At 41.5% G+C, this 15,550-nt stretch overlaps 1 protein-coding gene across 2 annotated transcripts; it reads left to right on the top strand.

Moving 5' to 3' along the window:
* The first annotated feature begins 181 nt into the window (after positions 1–181).
* LOC111601182 (protein escargot) lies at positions 182–2,764 on the top strand. Of its 2 annotated transcripts, none has more exons than XM_023317662.2 (3): positions 182–262; positions 340–761; positions 908–2,764. In XM_023317662.2, exon 3 carries the CDS (start codon positions 1,071–1,073, stop codon positions 2,619–2,621), a length of 1,551 nt encoding a protein of 516 aa, XP_023173430.1. In that variant the 5' UTR covers positions 182–262; positions 340–761; positions 908–1,070; the 3' UTR covers positions 2,622–2,764. The 2 variants fall into 2 exon arrangements, with proteins under 2 accessions (XP_023173430.1, XP_023173428.1); XM_023317660.2 differs by having other exon boundaries at positions 882–2,764.
* Positions 2,765–15,550: the final 12,786 nt, after the last annotated feature.

Genomic DNA, 15,550 nt, shown 5'->3' with positions numbered 1-15,550 from the left:
AAAAAACCTTAAATTTGTTCCTTGTATTCGATAATTAACGTCATTTAGTGTGATTGTCAAGTGCCATTCACAGAGCTCGATACGTTTGAAAAATTAAAATGCAACTCTGTGCGTTAGTTAATTTAGAGTTAGCATTGTTAATGCGTCTCAATTATTGAAGTTCAACACAATTCGAACGCGTCTTAAATCGTATCAAAAGAAACTGCGCAAGAGCCATTTGCCACCCCCGAAAAGAGCCCGAAAACCTAAGAGCGTATTACATGTTGGTATTCAATGTTTTTGTTGCTTTATTATTGTATTCAATGCTGAATGCTTTTTACGCTCTGGCGCTCTCTGCAGTCGCAGTCGCGGCCGTAGCCACAGTCGCTGTCGGGACTTCGTGTTGACTCGTGCGGCGAATGATTGAAACTGATGAAGAGAGGAGCTTCATGCGTGTTCTTGTGATCGGACTGCGCCACTGGATTCGCTCTCTTGCTCTGCTGCAGCAGCAGCTGGGGGCCACTGCACACCATAGCAAACATAACGGCATTTAGCTGCACTCGGTTGTTGTTGATGCGGCGACGTTAGTGATTGGTGCAAGTGTACGCGCTCCGAAGTATATAAAGCATATATAAACTAAGTGAGAACCGGTTTTGGCGCGGAGCGCTGCGATTGGCCGCAACGCCACGCTTTCAGCAGTCCCAGACAAACACATCTACGCACACAGCCACGCACACACACAGTCGCAGTCAGGTACCAGGCCTAGGCATACAAGGGAGCAGGTAATTTCTGCTCTTTTACTCCCTCTCTCGTTGGCAGCACAGAGCGCTCTCTCGCGCTCTCTGCCTGCGCGCAGCGCTAGTGCCGCTTATAAAAAGGCTGACAGCGCCGTCTTGTTTCAGTTCTTCTCTTTCGTTCATTGCAACAGCAACAGCAAAACAGATTGACGGCAAACACACATTCAGTTCGTTAAGTTTTGTGCGCAACGCGATGTTTATGTGAAGCCAGCGACTGAAGCAGTTGAGAATTTTTACTGTGACAATCAAAGATAACCAAGGGAATACAAAGTTAAAAAGAAAAACAGTTACAAAATGCATACCGTCGAGCATATGCTAGTGGAAAAGAACTACAGCAAGTGTCCTTTAAAGAAGCGTCCGGTCAACTATCAGTTCGAAGCCGAACCCGAGGACTTGTGCCTCAAAAAGAACAGCAGTGATGCCTGCTCGACAATAACAACAACAGTTGAGCATTCAGCGACAGCAGCCGCCTCCAGCTCAGAGGATGAGCTCATCAATGTGAGCGACTGTTGCGAGGATGAAGGCGTCGATGTAGATCATACAGACGATGAAGCCGAGCACATGGATGTGGAGCACGAGGATGATGACGATGTCGATTGTGTTAATGTCGAAAGTGATCCCAATCAGACACAGGCCGCGGCACTGGCCGCTGCAGCCGCTGTGGCAGCTGCCTCCGCGGCTGCCGTTGCCGCTTCCGTAGTGGTGCCCACACCCACCTATCCCAAGTATGGCCTACAGCCATGGAACTTTCATATGTCGTCATACACAGCCGAGTTTTATCGCACCATCAATCAGCCGCATCTATCGGCCGCGGCTGCTGCGGCGCCACTGCGCGCCGAGCTGCTCTCGCCCAGCTCACCCTCCGACTCATTGGGCTCACTGTCGCCACCGCCCCATTATCTGCATGGACGTGCCAGCTCCGTATCGCCGCCAATGCGTTCCGAGATGATCCACAGACCGCAGCTGGGCGTACGCCAGCATCAACCGTTCTTGCCCTATCCAACCTATCCTGCTGCCTACACTGCTCTCGGCTATCCGCATCATCAGCCGCTGCATCCGCAGCATCATGCGCCCATTTCGCCTGCCTACTCCGAGAGCTCCTACTACTCGATGCGCAGCCTGACGCCCGAGTCGAGTTGCTGTTCGGTGCCCGAGGATCTCTCCTTGAAGCACAAGCAGGCTGGGTCTGGCGTGCACAGTGATGTTGCCAGCAAACAGCTCAGCCACAACAGTTCCGCCTCCTCAGCTGCCACAGTGTCCTCCTCCTCCTCGGCTTCTTCGGCCGCCTCGGTCTCGTCGTCGCCCAGCAAAAAGGACAAATCGGCGCCGCCACGCTATCAGTGCCCCGACTGCCAGAAATCCTACTCCACATTCTCGGGCCTCACCAAGCATCAGCAATTCCACTGTCCAGCCGCCGAGGGCAATCAGGTGAAGAAGTCCTTCAGCTGCAAGGATTGCGACAAGACGTACGTCTCGTTGGGCGCCCTCAAGATGCACATACGAACGCATACGCTGCCCTGCAAGTGCAACATGTGTGGCAAGGCCTTCTCGCGGCCCTGGCTGCTGCAGGGTCACATTCGCACCCACACGGGCGAGAAGCCGTTCAGCTGCCAGCACTGCCATCGCGCCTTTGCGGATCGCTCCAATCTGCGCGCTCATCTGCAGACGCATTCGGACATCAAGAAATATTCGTGTGGCAATTGCTCGAAGACGTTTTCGCGAATGTCGCTGCTGACGAAGCACAACGAGGGCGGCTGTCCGGGCGGCAGTGGCTCCGGCACCGGTTCCAGCTCCGGCGCTGGCTCCAACTCTGAGCTATCCTACGGAGGCTACGCCGAGCCCTAGGCTCCACGCAGCATCGCATCACAACGTTGTACACAAGCCATGTTCCACCAAAAATTAGTTCCTAGCTCGAGAGTAAGCGCAACCCGGCAGCTCCAACAAGATATCCAAGACACACGCACAACCAGAAACACACACACGCACACCCAGTGAAACGTAAAAATTGTATTTTTATTTTATTTTATTTTTTATTTTCTAGTCAACATTTTCTTTACAAGAGAAAATTAAAAACAAAAAACGAAGAGAAAATATTTGTTAATTTCACGAATTTCATTTGACAATTTGCTTCGATGCCCCAGGTAACTTAAGTGTGTCTCAATCCTAAGCCGAACTATTGTAAAGTATTTGAAAATATCCTGTACATATATGTATTACGCCCCGGCGTCTAACTGTAAAGACTCTAAGAGCACTCGAAAAGAAACTGTAAACTATAATTATGTATACATATGACAAAGAATTCGCATATATTTGTATCTCCTCTATTATAGTATTTTTTAGCCTAGCTCTACATATAGCTCTATATATATACACCTATACATATATATATATTTTTGATAGAAATGACAAAACTTTTTGCATACATTGAAAATGTGCTAAACATACAAATTTTAGATTTACAAAAAAAAAAAAAAAAACAAAAAAACAAAAAAAAACTTGAAACATACAAATATTTTGATATGAAAATGTTTTATAATTTTAAGTAATTTATTACACGGTATACAAGAAACCGCAACAAATACAAAAACAATGAACAAAATGAAAAAAAAAAATACATTTATTTACATACAAAAGCAATTTATGAGCATTTTATTGATTTGATTTTGAATTGAAAGCAATTTCAATTGCAAAGCGCGGGAAAAACGAGTGAATAATGTTAAAAAAGGATTTCAGATATTTTATTAGAATTTTAATAATGTCCAGAAAGTACTAAAAAATGTTTTACATCTCCAAAAGAACTTTTAGCTTAGAGAAAATCAAAAATTTAGCTTGTAAGATATTTTCTATAATATTTGAGCTGTGTTTGCCCGAAAATGCTTATTAATAACTCATTTGGCATTCCAACTGGAATGCAACAAGCTTCCAATTGGCATTCGTTAAGTTCCCTCTTTGATTGTATTGGAAATTAAGTGTGTTATAGCTGGCTTCATGGACTGTTAAGCGCTTTACTACCTTAACTTTTTAGGTCATGCTCCTCTTTCGAAATGGGAATACATATGCATGTGTGTATAGCAAAGCGATCGGCCGATCGATCGATCCGCTCGCTCGCACCGAAGTCAATCAGCCAATCGCGACATTTTATTGCCAGAGAGCTCAAACATTAAAGTTTTTATATGCAACGCTTCTCATAAATTATATTTAAATTTCAGTGCACGTACTCAAGCGTACAATGTGAGTGTGACTGGTTGGTCCAGGGGGCGGTGAGCGGCTGGGGGGTAGCGTGTGTACAGCTATTCACAAAATGGCAGTCACTAAATCAAATCGAAACACACACGCATACACACATACACGGTTCAATAGATCCACTCAGCGATCATAGAGCTAGCTCCATCAACGTCTTATTAAACATAAACCTATTTTAATGAAAAAGATCAACACAAATACGCAGATATTTATTTATTTACCTCTTGCTTTGGGTTTGCTTCTCTTTTTTTTGTTAACCCCAGTCAAACGATCCACGTCGATCCCGATCTAGTGATGCGGAAAGAGAAATCAAATGGCGACGCTCCACGGGCTACAACTACCTTAAAAATTGGCAAGGAATACGTGCGATTCGGCTAGCAGTTGCTTTTGATGCGCTGCGAATAAATTTGCTATTGAAATGAGAGTTATCTTTGAAACATGGTCTTAGTATGAATCATACTGAAGCAAGCTATATAAATATATACATATATATAGTCTCCAATCGATCACTTATCATTTACTACATCAATCATTAATGTATCTAAATTTGTGAACACTTTCAAGATATTACTCAAAATTACAGAGCAATTTATATGTTTGATATGCGCAGCAATCTATAGGCACTGATAAGTGCCTTAAGATCTGTCCAAACTGTTATACCCCAAATATATGTGTAGGGTACAAAATATGGGTGCGTTCTCGACTGCTAAGCAAACTCATTATCGAGATCAATTGATCGCCCAGGCGTAGACCTGGCCACATGTGTGTGGATCTGCGCGCCTCCAAGTGTGCAGCTACCTTTGCCTAGCCCCGCCGAGCCCTGGACTGCCAAATGGTAAACAAACTGCCACGACTACGACAATTGTAGCCAAATTAGATCATCAGCAGCAACCAGACTGGATAGTCAAGTCGCGGAGTATACTCGAGGCTCACGTGTGCAACGATCCCAGCGCTGCGATCGTCGAGCCAACTCGACGTAAATATATGAAATTAATATGCACGCATTTCGTGGCTTGACTTCAATACACTACCAGCGAACCCTGCCCCTTCCGCTGCCTCTGCCCGTGTCCCCGCCCCAGCCCCAGCCTCACTGCTTCACTCCACTCACTCTCTCTGTTCATCTCGTAGGGCAGCGGGCGCGAGCGAGCGTATCGTATCGTGGCTGGATCGTGCTGCTTTCTTGCACAAACAATTTGCAAACGATTTCTAATAAGCGTCTTAAATTGTAACAAAATAGACGCGCATTTAGGGCCTTTGTGCCGCGGCTGGCGATAACAAAGCGAAAAGCGACGTCGAGAAAAAAGTTGTGAGTCGAAAAACATGGTCAACACAACGGCGGGTATCAAAAGGTGGCCAATTCCTGTGAACCTAAAAACTAGGTTTTACTTTTAGTTTTCTATTTTTTTGCTGTAGTTTTTCGGGGAATTTTATATGTGCCAAATTTCGCGCTTGATCGGCAAATTTTTAAATTTTTTTACGATTTGCCCATGGCTTTAATCCATGTTAAATTTTTGGTTACCTATGAAGATTGCCAATCCAATTTTGGCAGCGAATGCGGATTCCCGAAGTTGGCAGATGACTCGAAAAGTGGATCTTAATGAAGTTTTCATTCAGCTAACAAAATTTATTTTTGAGGATTTTATATGATGTATGTTTTTTTTTAGAAGCTAACAACTTTGAGCTGTCTAAACTGCTTTCCTCGATAACTTATTTCATAGCTGAAGATAGCCATTTATTATGTTTGGCTTGACATTTCATTGGGGATAGATTTACATCAAAGTAACGCTGGCAAATTTTTAAATTTTATTTTGTCCGTCAACCTTTTATGTTTTTTATGTATGGAAAAGTCTAAGTAAAGCTAGCTTAATTTTTAGCTGATTTTATTTAAATAATAAATATTTTGAATTGTGGGATTAGGCGAGGCTTGAGCTGATCTTAATAGACTGAGTTCTCCTGCTTCAGCTCTTCTCAAGCTGAGAAAATAATTCATATATAATTAATATTCAACTATAGAGTAATATTTTTAAAGCAAATGTAGATTAGTAGTTAATAACATAAACATTATTATAATTATTTTTTGTGTAATCATCATTATTAATTTAGATTAAAGTTCGCTCAAAAATCAAGGTATAATATTAATAATACTTTAATTAATTTTTTTAAACATATATATTTATTATTATTATATTTCTATATTTCATACCAATTGTATTTGTATTTATTATTATTTTTGATTCAACTTTGCTTGCATTATCTCATTTATTACTAAACACTTAAGCTTATCTCTGCAAGTTCTGCCAACTTGTTCTCGCGCATCTTTGGCAATTCTCATTAGCTGCATCGAACTGGCCGAGTTTTCAGCCATTGACTGCGCTGACTGAGGCAACCAAAGGGTGGGGGAAAACTGCAGCCGTTGAGCTTCAAATTCAGTTGGAAACTACGAAGCGATCGCGCAAAAAAGCACACTTCGTCGTGACAAACAAAATGCTCACGTTTATCGCAGACAAAAGATCTCAATTTTTACGCTAAATTTCATTCGGCTGTTGTTGTTGTTGTTTTCAGTTGAGGCAAGTTGCCTGCCTCGATGTGGCTCCCTCATTTGGGCTGGATCTGCTCTGGATCGAGTGTTTTTTTGTAGGCTTAAGGACCAGCAAGGGTTGGGGGCATGTGTTTGTGTATGGACAGCCTTTTGTTTGGAAAGTTTTTATTTTGGCTCGTTAAAAAATTTGAAATTCAAAAAAAAGTTTTGCGCCCCAACGAAATGACAAACTGCGCGCGAGCATTTAGCGAAAGGGGACAAGTGGGGCTACAGCTAGACAAAGGTAGGCGACAGCAGGGCGGCGGGGTTGAGGGGCTGAGGTAGGTGCTTCGATTGTTGTTGTTTATCTTTGCATATTCATAAAGCTCGATCTGTTTACCATTTTGCGTTGTCGTTGTGACTTTTTCTGCTTTATTATGGCCGAAAATTGACGTCGTCGTCGTCAGGTTTATCAGGCAGAGTGGGGTGCCCAGAGCTGGAGTTGAAGTCGCAGTCGAAGTTGGAGCTGGAGTTGGAGTTCGAGCTGAAATTGAGCCAGCTGCAATTGCAAAACATCAGGAAAGTGATATTCGTTTATTGTATTGCAATATATTTTGAAATTGCAAATTTATATATATATATATATATATATATACATATATATACATATATATATATATAAAGGCAGCAATCCTTAGACAAAGAGTCAACTGGCGAGGTTATTTGTTAGTTTCATTGATTTGTAGCTGAGCTCGTTTTAGCAGCAATTGCTCTTTCATTTATGACTTCGTTCTACTGAAATTCTTTGCATTTTTATCAACTGTTCGCAACAGTTAGCTGTTAGCTTGGCTAAATCTAAATCTAACATTTGCCAAATTCGAACCCTGGGCCAAGTGCATTTCACACAAAACGTGCAAATAATAACACCATCTCCATCTATGCCTAATGATCTACGCCATGATGATGTTGCCACACACACACACACACTCGCACACTCGCACACTTCGCTGCGGCCACTTGGAAGACAATAAAACGCGTTAACTGCTGTTTGCCTGCACAATTGTTGGCTGGGAGCCAAGTTTTGTTTGTTTGGCTGTCTGCTGGGTCCGCCTGCTCGCCTCGTTGCCCGCTCCCTTTGCTCAGCCAATGCCAATATTGCACGCTACGCAGCCACAGCGGCTAACTAATTGGCGAAACAGCAGCAGCAGCGGCAGCAACAACAACAACAAGCAAACAAATAAACAACAACAACAACAATGGTTTAGCCGCATTGGGTGAAAAGCCGCCAACTAGCCATAGCCAAGCAGGTTGCCTTAGTGTGTGTGTGTGTACGAAGATGATATCGTGTTGTCGTTCAGCTCACGCACTCCCCATTACACTTACACTCTCGCATCTCTCATCGCTCTCTCAGCGCTTATTTTGACGCTTTTGCCGTGTAGCCAACCAAAGCGACGCGCGCAGCCCCCACAAAACACTTGCGCTGTGGCTCTTACTCTCACTTGGAGCTAGACAACTCTTTTGAGCGGTTTGCTAGCTAGTGATTGAGTGTTGTTGAATGCCTGGAATTTATATAATTAAATAATATATATTTAATATGTACTACTAAAGAGAGCTGTGAGCTCTTTAGTGTAGTCAAAATATCTCTCAAATAATTTTATTGCTCCAGCAACGTTAATGAATATTTAAATATTCATTATAATTAATTAATTAATTGAGCCTCAGCTTACCTCTCAAGAGTACAAAAAACTTTTGGGAAAATAATAAAAATATTTGTGTTAAGTCTGAGCGCCTAACGCTAACCTCATTAGCAGGAGCCATGGATGACATCAATAAAACATTCCTTCTAAGTATTTTCCTTGACAAGCTTCTTGTAATGTTGCTAATTTATTATTTGTTATTTAAGGCATAAATAAGTGCTTGAAAATTATAAAATAAATATCTTCGTTTGGTGGCTGAGTGAATTTGGAGAGTCTCGTCTCAGCTGTGCTTAGTTCAATATTATAAATAATGTTTGATGGGTCTTTGGCAACTGTTTACTGTTTATTTTAGCTTAGTTCAGTGGTCAATTGCTTAATTATTTATATGCAAACAACCTTAACAGATTTTAAAGTGTATTTCAATATTCGTCCAGATGTTGCCACTCAAGAGACTCGCACAAATTAGCGAAAATTGTCAAACAAAATGCAGGAAATAAATAAAAAGTGTTGTTATTGTTGTCGTGTTTGTTTGCTGCTGCTGCTGTTGTTGTTGTTCGTTGTATTTCGTGCGTTGGACATTTTGCCTTATCTATGAACAATAAGATTTGCTTATGACAATAATTTCACATTTTTCTAGGCATAAGCAGCAGCATGTGTGTGCGTATAGTTAGTTAGTTGTAGCTACTTGCTATAGGTTTGCTTTTCTATTTAAAGAGTAGCAGTAGAGTTTAGAATTTGAAAAAATAGTAAAACTATTTGTAGCTTAGTTTGCTTCCCTAAAGACTCCTCTAATATAGTTCCCTTTGAAGTGTTTAGGCTTGCCCACCTGGCGCTGTTTTTGTTGGCTCTCACGGCTAAGCCTTGACCCCCAACTCTTCAGAATCTCGGTGAAAACTTAGCTCCCACACAGCTCATGACTGAGCCGCCCGCTTTTTTATGCTCAAGTCTAGGTGCAGTGAACTCATAATACGAGAGAATAAAAAGAAAAAACGACACATTCGAAATGGCATTCTTATGAGAAAGATGCCGCTGCTCCATTTCCTACGGCTCGAATTACCAAAAAAAAAACAAAAAAAAATATATATATGACTAAAGCAGGAAAAGAACCTGTTCATCGACATGGATTTCGGGCTGTTGCTCTCCTGCTGTCTGGGTTCCTAACGTGCGCATGCATACATAAAACAAGCTGAAAATTGGGATCTACCTACCGATCTGCCTGCCTACATACATACATGCATGCACATCCATCCATCCCGTGTCCCGAGACCCGAGTCCCGGGCAACAGGCAACACGCTGACAAGAGCAAATCAACATTCGACAACATTCGGCTTGGGGTCATGGGAAAATTTGTTTGCATCGGAAGTGAAACCGTTTTTGTGGAGCAGCCGGGGGAGTTGTGCCGTGGAGTTGGGGTACATACAGGATATGCAGCGAGATGTCGTCCACATTGTCTGCCTGTCCCATATTTATGTTAATTTTGATTTCCATTTGGACAAATATAACAGGAATTTTGATTAATGCAAGGCACCTTGGCAACGGCTGCGGGGACAGCTGTGAGACTCAATTGTTTAGGGAAGATCAGCGCAGATCTCATCTGCCTCTCTCCCTCTCTATCCATCTCTCTCTCTGTCTCTTTGTCTCTCTGCTTGATCCATTCAAATGGAAGCCACTTAAAATATTTGCCAGTCGAAAGAAACAAAAAGCAAAAAATAACAATCGCTTGGACACACGGCACATGTCCAAATTGATGCCCTAGGGCATTGCGGTGCGTGGATCCGTGAGTGGCCAAATAGCCAAAAATGGACTCATTTGCGAACGGTAAATTCAAATTGTTATGATCCGTAAATGTCAAAATTGTACGCAATGTTTGTCGTTTTGCAATTCAAATGGTCCGCCCTCCCGCGTTTCAAATGATTCATGTCTGGGGCACTTGTTCTACGCGACTAGCGGCATGCCGCTATTCAAGGTCCATTATCGTGCTGCCAACCATAAATAAAACGCTCTGAGCTCTGCTCTGCTGTGCTCTGGGCTCTAGACTTTGTTGGCTTATTGTCTACGGGTTTCTCTATACATATATAACTGGTAACTTTCTTCGATCAAATGAAATGCTCCTTAAGCTTAATTGTCTCTTTTTTTGCTTCAATTTTATACTCATTTAGCAAAGCTGTGGGGCGGAGTTGCGGTCATTTGCCTAAAGATATTCAAATGTTGTGAAAATATGTTGAGTACGCGCACAGTGGGACAAGATTAGCTGGTTCTAGATGGTGAGTGAATGAAAGTTATTGAGGATGAAAATCATGTGAATTACTAAGAGAGATTGATTGTATATAATAGAGAGAAGTGAATATAAATAATTATATATATTTATATATACATAACTTAATAGTTCTAAGAAGTAGAAATACTTGGCTTCTATACAAGATGTCTTTGAGATTAAACTTAAGCAAAAGATTTCGCAGTTCAGAGAGTCAATATTGAGCAGTTTAAGCATGAAAAGGAATAAGTATCTAATTGAAGTGAAACTCTTAACTCTATATAAAAGAGTAGACATTTTCCGTCCAGTCTGCTAACTTCTATAAAAACTTATTTCAAAAAAGGTTTGTGAAGAATATCACGAATTTGGGGATCAAAAGGTTTTCATATTTTCTTATTTATCATATTACCTCGCCTACTCTTTCTCCCCCACCCCACTGTACTTTGTGCAAATAGCTTCAATATTTACACCGACTCTGGCTTCAATTTCAATTCAGAACAATAATAAGAAAGAGACTCCCGAAAAAAAACCGGAGGCTAAGTTTTCGACATTTTTCGTTTTATTTTGGCTTTGCAAGACTTCAAATTGGTTTCTCGATTGTTTATGCATTTTGTAGCGCACATAACTTCGGACTCTGGCCGAAAGAAGTTGGAGAAATTCATAAATGCCACAAGAGTGTACGACAAATAGCCGGCCGCAGTCAAAAGAAGGTGAATAGAATTCTGGTCCATAGCAGCTCCACTCCATCATCATAAACAATAATAGAGACCATAACAAACGCCGCGCGCGCCAATGCCTCCCTCTCAAAAAAAAAAAATTAAATAGAGTTCACCAAGTGGCAGCCAGCGCTTGGATCGGTGGCACCAAAAAAACAGATTTCATTTGCTGTGTGCACCCGTTGGCCATATGACATGAATGTGAATCAGTGTCAGGCAGCCAAAAAATGATTTGATTGTCTTTGCAGATGCAGCAGTGGCAGCAGTAACGGCAACAGCATCAGCCGTGGCAGCTGGGCACGCATCGAGCACCCCCGCGTGGCTAGCAAGTTGGCCAAGTTGTTTCAGCCAGCTGCCACTTTCCAAAGCTAAAGCCGAAGCCGAAGCCGACGCCGATGCCAAAGCTGCCTCGGCTGCATCTCATCTCGTCGTTATGGCCCGTTGTCATAATCAAAAGCGTTATCTGGTAGCTAACAGCCGCATAATTTCAAGTGGCTCTCAGTGCCCCTCGTTGGGCTGGCTCCAAGTGGATTTGCGGTTGCCTGGAAATCAACACGTTGCTTCGACTCCAGCTTGGTGTCTCTATCTCTGTCTGCCTTTGTGTGTGCTTGTGTTTGGTTTGCTGCTGGCATGATGGTAATTACGAATGTGTTGGCTCAAATGAAGCAGCTTGAAAAAGTGCTCGCATATAATAATGACAATAAAGAAATTATAACAATAATAAACTAATGGTGGAAAAAATGGTATGTGCGCGAGACTTTCGCCTTTTGTGGCCTATCCGATTACCTGCAGCACAGCCCTGTGGGTTCAAATAAAGAGAAAGACTTTGGGGTTAGCGGGTGGGGGCCTTACGTTAAGTATTTCTGATGACGATTTCGTATCAAGTTACCTGTAGATAACAGTAGTGCGAACAACGAGGCAACAATGTAAAACATTAAAATCGGGTCAACAGTAAAACATTAAAACTGTAAAACATTCTGTATAGTATAAAACCATTTATAATTATAACAGTATACAAGTATAAGAGTATAACAGTATGACAGTAAAACAATATAAATATGTAATAGTATAACAGTAAAACAGTACAACAGCATAAGAGCATAACAGTATAACAGTATAATAGTATAACAGTATAAAATTATAATAGTTTAACATTATAATAGTATAACAATATAAAGGTATAACAGTATAACATCAGAGCAGAGAGTCAATCTGTATAAGGTTATAACAGAATTACTATGCAGCTGTATTACAGTAGATCATTAGAATGTATAACAGTAAAGTAATGAATATAAATAATATAACAGTATAAGAGCTGTTTCATTACACCTCAATATTGTGCTAAGTTATAGCTTTCTGGCATATATAATTCAGCTGATTTAAAGGGCTCTACAAGAATTATATGAAGTATAGTCATGAGCTTAATTTATAAAGACTAAAAGGTGATATATATTTAAAGCACTAAGTTGACAATTGGTTCATATTCGTTGGCGAATATATATCTCTATATAATGTTAAGCCCAGTAGCCTAACAAAAGCCAACTAAAATAAACCTTGAAGCGCTTTCTTGATATGGCCCAACGCGAGAATACTATACGAAGTAAGAAGAAAGTGATGTCATTATGCTGAGTAATATTTCTCGACTAAAAAATACCCTCTGAAATGGAAGTTATTGAGAGCAAAGATACATATAAACTAAGCTCACTTGCTCCAATGGGAAAAGCTCAATTGATAAAAGTTAAATATAATTAAAGTTAATTAATCTACGCTTATTTCCGTACATTAGTTCATTGAGAGACAAGCAGATCAATCGAAGCAGTAACACCTTGAGCCGAACTGGTTTACCTATAGGGTACATATCGATATGTTGCACGTGAGGCGCGTGCAAAGGCGCAGCCTTTTCCTGTTGTTGTTGCTCTTGCAGCGGGCTGCAAATTTCACTTGGTGCGCATTTAAGGAAATGTCGAGAAATGTCCATTTTGGTTACGGTTAGCGATATTTCCTTAAAAGATTTTTCAACGCCAGCAAATGGAATTGTGGGTGAAAAGTTCAAATGTCAGCTAAACTTTCAAACAAAAGGTAAAAGTTATACAAATGCAAACTGACAAACTGAAAAAAAACAAAACAAAAAATAAAAATAAATAGAAAAATAAGACCAAAACAGTAAAAGCAGCAACAGAAGAAGAAGAAGAAAATATACAAATAAAAGCCGCAAAAGAATTGCCAATGATTTTTTATGCAAATCATAAATCAGCCATAGACATTGAGACATAGAAATGGAAATGTAGACGTGAACCGAGAGCGCAAAGTGATTGGGGAATGACGGCGCGTTTGACTGATTGACAGACGAGCGGACAAACGGACAGACGGACAGACGAACAGACCAACTGATGCTCCCCTTCTGCCACTTCCCTGAACTGAATCGCCAAAAATTTTGCACACTTTCCAGTTATCCCGATTTAATTAACACAATGAGCAGCCGCACCGATGTCTGCGTCTGTCTCGTGGGGGCCTTAATTAATTTGAACATGGTCTAATTTCGTACACGCACAAAAGAAAGCTTCGGGTGGCAGATGGGCTTATTGTATTCGCATTTAACCCATGCGATTTGCAACTCAACTCTCTACACTTGAGATTGAGACCTGTTTTGCGGTCTCTGCACTCATTGACCTGGCATCATTAACAGCAGCCCCCTCCCCACACATATACACATCTCAGCTCCCGTTGGCAAGTGGGTTTCAATAGAAATTAGCAAATGTGTCGCATCATTAGCCACAAAAGCCATGGAGCCGGGCTTTGGAAGACTCTCAAATGCTGCGGCATCTGCGCCGATCTTCAAGTTCCTCTTGGTGAAATGTTGCTGTCGTTTCGTCTGTTTTGCGGTTTGTGGCGCCGGATTAGCTTGAGGATGCGGGCATCCATCTTGTTGTCTCTTTTCATTTGTTGTTGTTGTCGTTGTCTTTCTAACTGCGAATTTCACCTGAAGTTTTTTCGGCCAGTTATATAACATACGTATATTTGGGTTGGGTAGGTGTTAGCTGCTGATCGTTGATGATTTATTGAGTTATGACAGTGGGTTAAGAGCTCTGCCCAAAGTGTTTATTTTGCAGATGGAAGTGCCAAAAATGAGCAGAGAAAAATATTCACGGGGCTTACGTAGAGAGTGTGCTCAAGTCTCCTAAATATAGTTATCAATGTGTGTGTGTGAGGTGAAAGAGGCGAAAATTTGCTTTATATAGTGCTTAAAATTAATATAAAATAAGAAATTACAAATATTTGCAACTTAGTTCCGGGTTTCACTTTTGTTTTGTAACTCAAAAAGTATTTTGATAAGCGACTATATATAGAATAAGCCGATATTTTATAGACTTTCAAGCATAGACACCATAAGCCTCGTATCTTCAGTGAATGCGTTTCTTTTAGCAGCTTTCACTTGTGGCCAAATTTGAGCCTTTAAGATCAATTTTTTCATGCGGCTTGACAAACTTGCAGGGGGCGCATAAGGGGCAAACGTCAAGAGTTCCTTTCTAAGCTCTAATCCCATAAATCTCACCTCTCTCTTGGGCAATTTGGAAAAACTTTGCTATTTGATCAAATATATTTTCACACTTGCCTCATATATCAAGCGGCCAATGGGGCAAAATTTGCACTACAAATGATTTCAACACCAAAAGGCCGCCAAGAGCAGCGATCAGGGAGCAGCGGGGCAAGCGGCGAGCTGCAGGCAGAGAGATGCAAGCAGGAACAACAGGCAATGCTGAGTTATGGGAAACACCGAGCGCATGTTGTACAAATTTTCTAAGCCCCCACAAGCAACAATAACAACGAGGCCCAAACAGCCAGCCAGCCAGCCAGCTAGTCAGTCAGACAGACAGTTAGACAGATGGATAGACGGACGGCGAGTCCGAGGGACGGACGGGGCCAAAACGCCAACGGACGACGCAGAATCAGAACAAAAAGCGCGCAAATCTTCAAAAACTGTGCAGCAGGCATAAATCTCCCGACGCCTTTCTTTCGGGGGCGGAACGGTACGGTTTTGGTACGGCACAGAAAAAAAAACAAAATGCTGCATAATTTCCGGACCCAAGACGAGCTATTCTTAAGCAACAACAAGAAAGAACCAAATGGATTACAATAATAATTTTTCATATGCAGATTTTGCTACAGAAACTCTGCTGCAACAAGTTGCCAAAGCCATGAATAATATTTCATTCGGGTGTTCTGTCTAGCCTACGCCTGAGCTCAAAAAGTTTTGTAAGAAAAATAAGCTGAGTGCTGAATGGTTGGATATCCTGGAAAGTCTGATTGGGCTTAGAGGAAAGTTGATGATGTTTCAGAAGTGATAA

The sequence above is a fragment of the Drosophila hydei genome, unplaced genomic scaffold (assembly GCF_003285905.1).
Source record: "Drosophila hydei strain 15085-1641.00,03,60 unplaced genomic scaffold, DhydRS2 tig00008114-arrow-pilon, whole genome shotgun sequence".
In the NCBI taxonomy this organism is placed as follows: domain Eukaryota; kingdom Metazoa; phylum Arthropoda; class Insecta; order Diptera; family Drosophilidae; genus Drosophila; species Drosophila hydei.
Note: the sequence above shows the minus strand (reverse complement) of the source record. Positions and strands in the feature narration are given on the sequence as shown.